The 12749-nt window shown below is 37.1% G+C and overlaps 1 protein-coding gene across 4 annotated transcripts in view; it reads left to right on the forward strand.

Moving 5' to 3' along the window:
- The window catches only part of ZDHHC17 (zDHHC palmitoyltransferase 17), a 78133-nt gene that overhangs the window by 33073 nt on the left and 32311 nt on the right, over positions 1–12749 (forward strand). For all 4 annotated transcript variants that reach the window (XR_015706355.1, XM_087764796.1, XM_087764794.1 and 1 more), the window contains exons 4-7: positions 1418–1495; positions 2909–3053; positions 9423–9487; positions 10859–11021. Coding sequence is in view for 3 of the 4 variants with exons in the window: in XM_087764796.1 (XP_087620922.1) it covers positions 1418–1495; positions 2909–3053; positions 9423–9487; positions 10859–11021 (451 nt within the window). In the remaining variant the exon portion in view is untranslated. The remainder of the gene's footprint in view (positions 1–1417; positions 1496–2908; positions 3054–9422; positions 9488–10858; positions 11022–12749) is intronic.

Genomic DNA, 12749 nt, shown 5'->3' on the forward strand with positions numbered 1-12749 from the left:
ATCTTGTTTGTCACACAAACCGGAGTTTGTATGAATTTGCCAAGTCTGCTGAAGTACTTCATTGTATCTGATGGCTCTAAAGCCACTGTATAAAAGGACTTTTCCCTTAAATGTTTTTAGTGTGGACCTAGATAGCTAATGCTTTTTTTTTTTCAGTTTCTGTTCCTAAAGGTAACTTTTGGGCTGTTTTTGAAGTTTCACTCTGAATCAGTAAGCACTAAAGAAAAAGAAGGTAGTTACTTAGAGTAACGTTTTTCAAATTGTTCTGTTTGTTGCCTTTCTTCTTGCCATGTCTTGAAACACTTAGAGGAAATTGAGGTGCCAGAAACTCAATGCTGAGGATTTGAAGGACAGTTTGTGTGGGTGGGAGAGCAGGGTTCACATATACCTGACAGGTATTTTGAAAGCGAATAGTCTGCAGGCACAGGTACTTGAAATGTGCAAGCACTTAGGAATCTATAGCTAGATAGCATTTTCCAAAGGTCTGTTAGTGATAATTTTCTTTCCATTGGCTTATACAGTAGTGAACGAAAAACTAGAAGCCTTCCAGGAAGGTCTGTTTCTTAAAAACAATAATTTGTTTCTAAGGTGTACGTTTTCTTTCACAAAGGAAAAGTAGTATTGCCAGTTTAGTGTGACATATAAAACAGCAAGGAAAACACAGAAAAAGTACAAATGACTATGAATATGAATTGCTGCAGTTAAATATGGGTAACTTGTTTTGTTCCTACAGGTAGCTCGTCTTTTTATAAATATTCTTGAGGGAAAAATAATTTCTAGCCCATCATTTAGAAGTATTTCTTAAATACTCATATGTTTTTGTCCTTTGATTAATAACAACTGAGAAGTATGCAAAAAATCTTAGTACTTGGCTAAACACAAAACTTAAGTGTGAGCTCTTGGAACAGTGACTTCAGCAGCGCCATTCCAGTGATGATACGTGCTGCAAGTTGAATTGTGTATAGTTTTGCCATTTTAGCCAAAATTCTCTAACTATCCAAGTCTTCTAGCAGCAGATTCTTTTACCATTAATTCAGAATTCTTTTTAATGCAGCAACTCCTACATATTTTACAAGAATCCATTTTATTAAATACTTCTGTGGTAGGACAGTTTGTACTGATATATATATATAGCAATTACTCTGCTTTACCTTAGAACCAAACTAGGTTTGTTTAAAACAATGTTTAAAACACAGCATGTTTAAAACACAGTAGGAAGAATCCCTACTCTCCCAACCCACATCAAAAAGGCAAAAAATTGCATGACCTCTTAAAAGGAAGGTTATATGAAGACAAGGAAAGGTTCTGATCTTCCAGTCGGTAACTGCCTGTTTCATACAATATCAAACATGCTTACTGTGTGTCCTTTATATTTAACCAAGACAAGCAATAATGTTTACTATTTTTGTTACTCCAGATACTATATATCAAAAGGTGCTATCGTTGATCAGCTTGGAGGAGATTTAAATTCTACCCCTCTTCACTGGGCAACAAGGTGGGGAAGAGTCTTCTGGAATTTTCTTTTCTTGTGTTTTTTCTTAACTTGGAATCTGCTACTGATTGATTTATGAAATTGCCGTGTTTTCAGGGAATACTTTGCACAAGAATTAATTCAGTCATTGCTAACTGGGCACACTGTGAATGTGGTATGTTTGAGCTACAGGAGCTTTCAGCATATAATTCAGTTTTTGTCTTATCTCTTTCTGATGTAGAGTAAGATGATTGCTATGATAGGAAAAAGAGTAAAGTAAAATTAGAGTCTATAGTCACCTTGGTTTACTCTTGCTTTGGAGATCTTATTTTTGTCAGTCTTCTGCAGTTCAGCAACACTTGTGCAGATGGGGCTTGGGATGGTTTTGTGTGACATTGGCCTTGCACTGTTCTATTACGCATGTAGATTTTTTTTAAGATGCACTTAAAATCAAGTTTATGATGTAGAAGATGTTCCGAGAATGATAAATGGCTGGGAAAATTGAAGACAGCCTTCAAGTAGTAGCTGCTCCTTCAGACAACCGCCTAGAAATAGGCGGGAAAGGAATGCTGTCCATATTAATATTTTTAACTGTAGACTGCAAAAGGAGACTTAAAAAATGAGCTTTTAGAACATTTAATGTATCAAAATAATTTGTTTACTGAAGATGAGGACTTGCTTGTTAGCCTTCATTAAAGATTTTAGCTTGTATATTTCTTTTTGTTACAGCTCACGCTCTACGTTCTGTGTTAATAACACAAAAGCTTGATTAAATTTCCCAGTGTTCATAGCTGTAATCTGTTGTTCTGTGAAGCATTGTCCAAAGCTGCTTCTGACATTTGAAGGGTCTTTTTGCTCACGTCAGAAACTGTGTGCTGACAGTTAGGCACCATATCGACAAGAAGTATATGCCTATGCTTATTATGCCAAAAAGATGCTTAAGCTTTTAAGTAGTGTGGAGGAAGTGTAGGCCTTCAGTTTTCCTTTTTTTCTTCCTACTTTTATTTCACTACTGTTTTTAATAGTAGAAAGATAAACCATATGCCCCACAAAAAGTGAGAGTGTATAGCCAGTTTGACATCTCCTGAAGTAGGAGGTTTCATATGTGGATTGGAAGAAGTCACAATAGACTAGATTTCTAAACTAATAACTTGGGTTTTTTTGTTGATTGGCATTTTATTATGCAACATACTTAAGCCAGTGGCATGTGATGCATGCATTGGGCTGCATAGAATTTGCTCATGTGAATGAGTTTGCTTACTCAGTTGCAGAATCAGATTGTGACAATTGTTATTTTCAAAGTATGAATCAAAGTGCAGAAGTTCTGGTAGTGTAATTAACTGCTAACCATATTTCTTGTATTCAAATATTCAAATTTTAATAGTTTTTCGTATATAGTTATTCAGTTGTTTGTTTTTTGTGTTTTGTTGCATTTAGACAGGGTCACTTATCCATGGTTGTACAGCTGATGAAATATGGGGCAGATCCGTCGCTAATTGATGGAGAAGGATGTAGCTGTATTCATTTGGCTGCCCAGTTTGGACATACTTCGATTGTTGCTTACCTGATAGCAAAGGGACAGGTAAATTTTAAGTAATATCATATTTAAATAGATTCTACTCAAAATTAGAACAGGAAAACAATTGAAACCTATGCCTATCATTCAGGAAATGCAAACTATTTGCCTGACTAAACATAAAAATAATTCAGTGTCTTTTATTGTAGACTACAGTATTGATGTGCCACCTGCTAACTTAATTTCCTCTAACAGTGGTCTGAGTACTTTGGCTTTAATTCATACCTGTCTAGTGTAGTATGTGGAAATTCTAGCATTTATTCTTTTACCATTCTTTATTTCTAATTAATTTAATCTTTAAATGTTAACAGTGACAATGACAGCCAATATTTTAGAATTCTTTAGAGAATCATCAGTTTATACACACATAAAGAATCTGATGACAAAGAGTTGTCACAGGTCATCTCTTTTTTTTACACCTCAGTCTACAACTTTTATTTATTGCTGTTACTAATTGCATGCATGTGTAAATAAAAAAAAAACCAACAAACAACCCAAAACCTTCTTGCTATCTTCTTATATTACTGCTAGATCTGTGATGTGTGTATATAGCATGTGTATTCATTACTGTTCTCATTGTCTCCCATCCTTCATTCTGTGTGCTTAAAAATGTGCTCACCTTTCTGCTACTCACCCTGCATTATAATTTGTAGATTTACTCACTCACAGATATGTGCCTGAAGCACAAATTTTATTTACTTTGTAAACCATGTGTCAAAGCACAACTGAGATATGATCCAATGAGTCAGGTAGAATATGACTGTGAAATCAGTGGGTTTGGTCTGTGTAAACGAAAAACTAAATTTGCTGCAGAAAATTATTTGTGCCTATGCATGTTAAAAAATAACTATTGCTCCATGCAGTATTCAGTTTGTATCCGAGAACTGTTTGGTAAAACAGTATTTAGTGTATGATAGAGAGTTAGCTAGGCACAAGAAGAGGCTGATCTTTTATAATCACTATTTTGTAAGAGATAATGATTGGAGAGAAACGCTCTTTCATGAGGAACAAGTTTTGTATTTTGTTCACAAATTACGTATAATTGTATGTGAGCTTTATGTTACCAGAAGAATCTTGCAGATGTTATACATGTGCGAACTTGTTTAAAGCATAGCATTAATGAAGTATAAATGGCCTTGAAAATGTTCTACTGTGATTATGAAATCTCCCTGCAAATGTTTGTTTGTCCTCATGTTTATATACAGACTTGTCCTGTTTATCGAGCATATAATACTTCAGTCCAAAAGAAGCTGTGTGTGTTTACATGTGTTCATACATACATAAATAAACACACAAAACTTGCTTTGAAATTTAAAACTTGTTATCTTGGAAACAGCTCTCCTTATCAGAAGTTTTTAAAAGGATAATTCTTATTAAATCCCCCAAATGTTATCAAGTATGATTTTGGTATCCTTTGTATGCCGTAAGTTTGAATTAATTTTAACAGTAATCTTTGGAAGTACTTCAAAAAGTTCAACTTCAAAGTTATGTATTGATTTGTATGTTTAAAATATAGTAATATCAATAGCATTGTAATAGCAATCCCTAAACTCATAGTTCTTTAGCTATACTACATACAATTACAGAAACTACATGGTTTCTGTAGAAGCTATGGGAAATACATGATTATACTTTTTATTCTCCTTTAATAAGTACATATGAGGTCATTAATTCCATATTTTTTTTTCACCTCCTTTATGATGCCATGATTTGGCTTTGGAAACTTGAACTGCTTTTGCTTACGTGGGCTTACCCTATATACTGCTTGCAAAATTTTTGTGCCTTTTGCCTTTACAGAGACCAGGTTCTTTTATATCCAAAAAGTAGGCTTGCCCTTGTTTTGAACCTAATTGTAGTACCTGTGTGGTAAATGACAACTAAATAAACGTCAAAATAAAGGTCAGTGTAGGCTGTTGTGCTTTGTTAGTTCTGATCCTGATGCCTTTGTGGACCTGCATGATCAGAAGAGAGCCAGCTTTCATAACTGTAGAGAACTGACAGGTGGATTAAGAAGTTGGTCCTAATTGCTTCTTGTCCCTTTTTGGGACAGAGCTGGAACCCAGCTTCAGTGTTGCTACTTCACTCTCTTCCTGGGCTGCAGCAGCCAACGGTAAAATTTCCAGTCCGAGGCTCCAGTCCAGTCCTCAAGCTTCTGGAGTGTAGTGTAGGGGAAGAACTCTTGGTCAGGTGCCCTCTGGCCTTGGTTGGAAGTGAACCCACCTTCATGCCAGCAAGTAGTACTCAGCCAAGAGGCAGCAGTGGCTGATAGCTGTTGCTTTTTATTTAGTCATGTCTCTTACTGAATTTTGAGAGACCTGGCTGTATCATAATTTGGTCATGTTGTTTGTGTCAGTAGGTTGTCTGTGTCAAAATCATGCCTGGGGCAAGTACAGGATATAAATATAATATAAATATAAATATAAATATAAATATAAATATAAATATAAATATAAATTTAATATAAATATAATCAGATAGCAAGTAACAGAATCTGTAGCACAGTTCAAGTTTAGGGAAGATCATTATTTAAAAAATAATGCAAGAAAGAAAAACTGAAAAGAGCTTGAAGGCACTTAAAAATGTTCAAAATTGATGCTCGTACTACTTGACTGTTTCACACTGTGCTTACACTGCTTAAAATGCCAAAGGCATATCAGGGCCTAGCATATGCAAACATGTCACCCCGGAATAAGTTAAGATATGGAATATGGTATGTTGGATGGTTGAATAATGGGTTCTCATCCTGTGGCATGTGTGAGATAACTTACCTCAATCACAGGTAATGAGTGACTATAACGTTGCTAGTAGGGTAAAATCACGTTGTAGGAAATATTCTGGAGCTAAAATTATGGTTTAACTATTTCATACTCATAGTTTAACTATCACTTATTCATCAAGTATATGTTTTTTTATTCTCAGAGTTGCAATTTTGTGTTAACTACTGTCCCGAGCTACATAGGGCCACCTTCTGAGCTATGGCCTAGGAATAGTTGGCATCTAGGTTGGGAGATGCCAGCATGATACCAGCAGCCTTGGTTACTTTGGTGCTGCAGTCCGTGAGCAGTGCTTCTAAGCACTGTTACCTCCGTTGGCACTGAGGATCATTCTCTACCAGGCTCAGGCCAGTGTAAGACACTGAACCAAGTGTTTATTCCCTAGACCCAACCTACAGCACATTACTTACAGAATTCTAAGTCCAGTCGTGTTTCTTTCTCATGATTGTCAAAACTGACTCTGCGTGTGATGGACTAGAGTATTCGGAACAGAGCTTTTGTTGTTTGGAAGAGCAAGGTAGGCTCAGTTTTGTGTGTTACCTTGCTTGATGAGCCGCCTGTCAGTCTGCACAAGGCTCATTCCACAAGCATCCTACAAAATCTCTGTTTCTAGTGAATAACTAGCACATCTTTCCTAAATTAGGACATGTTTTCAGCCTTACATCTCACTTCCTAATAAATCTTCCTTACTATATGCTTTTAAATATGTCATCTCTTTAGAAGCCTGTTTCCCTTTCCCTGGCCAACAGTCCATGTGAAAGAGAGATTTTCCTTATGGAGAATAGGATTCTGAACAAGGGAGTGATGGGTCTTTCTATGAAGGTCTGTGTTTTGTGAAATAACCAGTAATGGTTCTAAAGAGGATCAAATTCCTGGTCCCTTTCTGTGCATTTTAATGCACTTCTAAGTGGAATCTCTTGATGCTTTTTGTGCTTTCGAAAAGGCTGTATTATGATAGTACTGGTTTGACCATTCCTTGTTAAATGTCCTGGTAAGCCTAAATGCTGCTCTGATCTCTAGCTGCTATTCAAAATCCTACCTCGTCAGCTATATTGCTTTCAGAAAGTAGTGTTAAGCAACAGCATAGTTGCTACAGCTAATTTCTATGCAGGAAGCTCTTTCTCCCCTATATTTTTGCCTCTCCAAAAGCTTTTTGTGGAATCTTCTGTTAGCGTCTTAGGATTAAGTCCGGTTATCTTCGCATATGCAAAGTTGTTCTCTTTCAGAACCAGAGTTGCTCTATTTCAGAAACAAGTGAAAAATTTGCCAGTTGTGGTCCATGGAGTTCACGCTTGAAATACATACAGAAGGCAGCAGTAGGTGCAATTTTGATCATTGCATCACTCATTGTTGGAATCTCTGGTTCTTACAGTGCTCGTACTGTTGTCCTAAGAGCATAGGTACATGTCTCCATGAGCATTATCAGATTGACCTGTTGCCGAGCATTAAACAAGAAATTAATGCTGAAATGCCTGTTGGTACACACCAGAACAGAAGAATGGTCTCCTATATGTACCTGCTGCTGAAGGTTTAATTTTTTGCCTCAGCCCTTTGGTAAAAAGCAGCAACAGAGCTTCCTTTCTGAAATGTCCCACTTGTTGTGTGGTTGTCGTAATGATCTGGCAAAATAACAAAGAATTTTTGATGAGAAGTTTGTTAGAGCATGTGTCTGCTATCCACAGCTACGTCATCTTTGTTAAGTCCATACAACAGTATGCAAGTCAATCTTAGTTGCTTTGGCTCTCATTAGACTTCTTTTGAAAAGGGATCTGCCTCAGCCCATGTTGTACCTTAATATGAGTAGTAGCTGTAGCCTGCCTAGGTAATTTATGTACAGGGAATAGTCTGGAGCTCATGGCTTTTTTTTTTTTTTTTCTTTCAGCTGAGTGTCACCTAGTGTGCAAAACGTAGTTTTGATTTGTCAGATGGAATCACTGAAGGAATCATTTTACTTAAGTCCAGGCAATCAGGTCCCTGCCATTGGTCACAAAGAATTGCTTTTCTATATGAAATCTGTAGCTGAAAGAGTGATTGTTCATGTTACAGTAATTTGTACTGTCTTCAAAATATGTTGTTCACACAGTGTGACCTGTGAATCAGAGTCCTGCTTCTCGAGGATGAATGACCTTGAGGTTAGGCTACACTTCTAATTTCCTTCAGGATCTCAACAACAGGAGGTTAAAGGGAGTGGCAACGGTTGCGCAGTCCTAGTAGGCTCAAAAGGGTCTAATTATACAAGTACTGTGGGCAAACAGACTTGGATCCTGGTTTCAATCCATGTAACTCTTTTCTGAACAAACCATACAATAAAGTAATGGTTCTCTTTCCTCTCCATCAACTGTTTTTTAAATTTCTGAATTACCCTTTTTTTTTTTAAAATTAAACAACAGAGTAAAAACTCTGAAATGTAAAGTTATCTGCAGGCTAGGGATATTTTAAAAGCAATTATTTGGAAGAACTACATTGTATTTTCTGGAAGACTTTTGTGTGGGTCAGGCTAGCAGCACCGTGAGCAGGGATCCCAGGGTGCTGGGTATTTGGCAGACTGCTGGACTGGAGAAGAAGGTTCTGGGGGTGGTAGAAAGCAACATCATCCACTTTCTGGGTTTCTGTCAGTAGTTTCTGTAGCAAAAGACTTCACTGAAGCACTTTCAATTTCCTAGTAAGGACTGAGGGGAGTAGCATAGGGAACACTGACATAGCTCTGTTGCCTCTAAGGAAAACTGTTCAGGTCTTGCATCAAGTTAGCTTAGAGTAAGTTTGTTAGGGGTGGTCTGTGGAACTTGCCCGAATGTGCTTGAGAGTCTAATCTGCCTCAGTGTATTTAGGAATTACTAACTTCCATGTTAGTGAGGCAGAGATCTACAACAGGAAAAAATGCTGTAGGTATTAGATCCTTTCTGATGGATCTAAGAGAATAGTCTGGATGGTGCTGTTTTGTCATTCTGTGGCTATGTTCTGTTAAATGTAATAATGTGGGTTTTATTTTTAGCCATCAGTTTAATCACCACTTGATATAGATCAGTTTTATTTCTGGGTAGGTTGTTTTTATTAATGGCTTTTGTTTAAACTTAAAAATTTTCTAGCATCCATTGACTTGATACCTAGATATTAAATACCTTTGGAACTGAGTGAACTAAGGAAAATTGCTTTGCAAGTGGAAAAATAGATGCAGCTAGCATTCAGTAGTATGTAGGATTCAGGCCATGGTACTTATGTTAATTTATCAAGTATTTTATTAAATATTGGTGCATTATTTTAGTTTTCTCCTGCTTTTGAGTGTAATAGTACACCGTGTGTGTATATATATATCTTTTATGTTGAAGATTAATAGTAAGATAGAAATGACTAGTCTTAAACAGCATGACTGTTCCTTAGTTTCCAAAATATATTGGAATGGTTATATTTTTGCAACAGTGGTATTAATGTCTGTTTTCATTTTTTAAATATTATTTTGTTATGTACTAAAAGCTTGCCAGTTTTTCACCAGTTCAGTTGGTTAGTCTTAAAATACTGCTTCTCATTGCAAACCTTGTATCTACTGGATCTTGAGCATGCTTACTTATCTCGCCAACCATTTTTTTTTCTTTTCCTTTTTTAGGATGTAGATATGATGGATCAAAATGGAATGACACCTTTAATGTGGGCAGCTTACAGAACACATAGGTAATACCTCACTGCAGTTTTGACTTTCTCTTGATAACTAAGTGGCATATAGTAGTGACTGGTTTTGATTTTTTTGAAAGTTTTTTTGGTTTAACTAGTCAATGCTCTTTCCACAATTGCCACTTTATCTTTCTTCATTTATGATTGTTGTGAGTTAACTCTAGTAGGCAGCTCAGCCCCACGCAGCCACTTGCTCACTCCCACCCGGCGGGATGGGGAGGAGAATCGGAAGGGTAAAAGTGAGAAAACTCATGGACTGAGACAAAGACAGTTTAATAGATAAAGCAAAAGCTGCGCACCCAAGCAAAGCAAAACAAGGAGTTCATTCACTACTTCCCGTCGGCAGGCAGGTGTCCAGCCATTTCCAGGACAGCAGGGCTCCATCACCTGGAACAGTTACTTGGGAAGGCAGATGCCATAACTCCAAATGTTCCCTCTTCCTCCTCCTTTCCCCCAGCTTTTATTGCTGAGCATGACATTACATGGTCTGGAATTTCCTTTTGGTCAGTTGGGGTCAGCAGTCACCAGCTGTATCCCCTCCCAACTTCTTGCCCACCCCCAGCCTACTCGCTACCAGAGCAGTGTGAAAAACAGTAAAGGACTTGATGCTGTGTAAGCACTGCACACCGATAGCTAGAACATGGGTGTGTTATCAACACCGTTTTGGTCACAAATCCAAAACACAGCACCATAGGAGCTACTATGAAGAAGATTAACTTGATCCCAGCCAAAACCAGTACAATGACCTATTCAAGAGAGAGGATATTATGCAGAAGTACTCACTAATATGAACTTTTAGTTTAGAAAGTAAATTTTCTTGTGGAGGTGATTGGAAAAAGTTGGTGTAAAATAACACTTCTCCAAAGAGCAAATTTGTCTGAATTAGATACCTGGTCGGAAGCCTATCACCATCTGTTGTTGAGAGGAACATAGGCTAGCTTTTACGAATACCTACCATTACCGACATTATCATCCTATTTTATTTTCATCTTTTGGAATGTGAAGTGGAAATACAACATGTTTTGAACTTTGGTTGTTATCTGCCAAGTCTATAATCATGTGCATGCTTTTACAAATCTGTTAATACTGTTAGGTTTTGGTAAATGTAAAAACAGAATTGTTTAACAAATGTGTTCCAAGACATCCCGGAACAAGCTGTCTTACTGAGCTGCTTTAAAAGTCAACAGAATTGTGGTTGCTTTTTGGTGGGAAGGGAATTTGAGCCATTCATAATCATCAGCAAAAAACGTCACTTTGCTGTTACGTAGTGTACCTGATCAATGTTCTTTATAGAAATTGAACTCATTAACAATAAGTTGGTGTGTATTTGAGCTCATCTTTTGTAGATCTAACAAGAATTTTCTTTTCTAGTGTGGATCCAACCCGATTACTACTTACGTTTAATGTTTCTGTTAATCTTGGAGACAAATATCACAAAAACACAGCATTGCACTGGGCTGTGCTAGCAGGAAATACTACAGTTATTAGTCTTCTGTTAGAAGCTGGAGCTAATGTTGATGCTCAAAATATAAAGGTAAACACTTGGTCTGTTTTTATTGTAAGTGGTTTGAGGCAGAAATAACAGAGCCTATGATAAATCTCAAAAATGGATTATTATTGTGGGTATGGTGGGATCATGAAGATGGAGCAAAAGCCATGTCACTAATATTTAAATTGGGAATCAGTTTTTCCTAACAGTGATTTGCACTAAATTTGCACCTTCAAAACTACTCATGTAAATAATTTACCAATGGTTATGTGCAATGGGAATGGGGTGTGCGATTAGACCGCATGCATGAAGACCCTTGCATTTGGATGCAAAATTGGAAATCTGACTGAATATCTTCTAGTGAAGTTCTGGGGTGATGGTCTGTTTGTTGGAGTGAGATGTGAGACATCTCTGTCCTCTTCCAGAGAGATGACAAATGCCCTAGTATATGCCCAGTACTAGGCATATACATACAAAAGCCCTAGTACTGCCCAGTGGCAGTAAGGAAGTTGGAGCCTAAAAATACCAGGAGTAAAATAAGAAAGTGGGCTCTTTTTTGCATCAGAACTTTAAGTTGCCTGATTACTCTGGCAGAACCTCTTAATGATGAAGCTAGATGCAGCACTAATGGAGCCCATCCCTAGCATATGTTAGACCAGCCAAGCAGCTGTTAGAATTTATGCCATAGACTCGGAGTCTGTAAGAGCTTCTCCAGCAGTGAAAAGTGTGGCTATTGAACGTGTTTTTGTCCATTGTCTCCAGACTATTCTGTGTATCAAATTAGATGCATGTCACCACCCAAGCTGTTGCTTCTGTGGTGTCAGAGAAGAATTCACTTTCAGAAAAAGAATTATCTACTCGATTTCTCTTCAAGTATTTGTATTTTCCACTTAATGAGTGTTACAGGTGGAGTGGTTACACTGGAAAATACAGCTGTAAATCTACATTTATAAAATATTAAATACTTAATTAAATTTATTTGACCTTTCAGCATTTTACCTACTGATTAAGATGGACAGGGCGTATTTTGCTTGGCCACAAGTGATAGAAATATGCTAAAATAATATATATATACACATCCCTTTTCTTGAACAGCATGGAACAGTCTTTTTGAGGGTGCAGTCAAATTTTGCTAGTAGCTTTCTAGGTCCTACATCCACTGTAGAATACCAGAAATACTGATGATCATGAATGAAAACTCATTAGAAAAATCACATGGCTTTTCATGTGTTTAAAACAAGTCAACTAGCCTCTTGCATGTACCGATGTGAATATATAATAATTATTTGTGGTCTGTAAGGTCAGTCGTGTGGATGAATTATGCTTCTAGTCTCACTTCTTGTAAAATGTTGAAAAGCTGTTTTCTATGCCACCTAATGGTAAAAATTAAGGTATTTTTGTTGAAAAAAAATCAGCATGTTGTGCCTTGCTTCCCTTCGCAGACTGGTTAGTGTGATTAGAGTTTTAAGGTCGTCACCTTACCTACATTTCTAGACTCTTATGAAATCTGTCATAAAAATTCATATGTTTTTGGCCAAATGAAAAAGTATCTGCTAGCCTGAAGCAGTTCATGGTCTCTCCTTCTTTATTGACAGACAGCAGCAGTCAGTAGAAAAATAGGGTTTTGAACCTGCTGGATCATGATATCTTTCCAGTCATGCCAGAAGACATGTGCCTGGTTTCATTAACCACTGCCTGCCTTCTGTGGTGGAGTCTAGGTTTCTTGCATGCCTTCCCAGGTTTCTAGGATCTTCAGAGGATCAAATCATTCTA

This window comes from Nipponia nippon, unplaced genomic scaffold (assembly GCF_047370975.1).
Source record: "Nipponia nippon isolate SJK-2023a ecotype South Korea unplaced genomic scaffold, ASM4737097v1 scaffold_3, whole genome shotgun sequence".
In the NCBI taxonomy this organism is placed as follows: Eukaryota; Metazoa; Chordata; class Aves; order Pelecaniformes; family Threskiornithidae; genus Nipponia; species Nipponia nippon.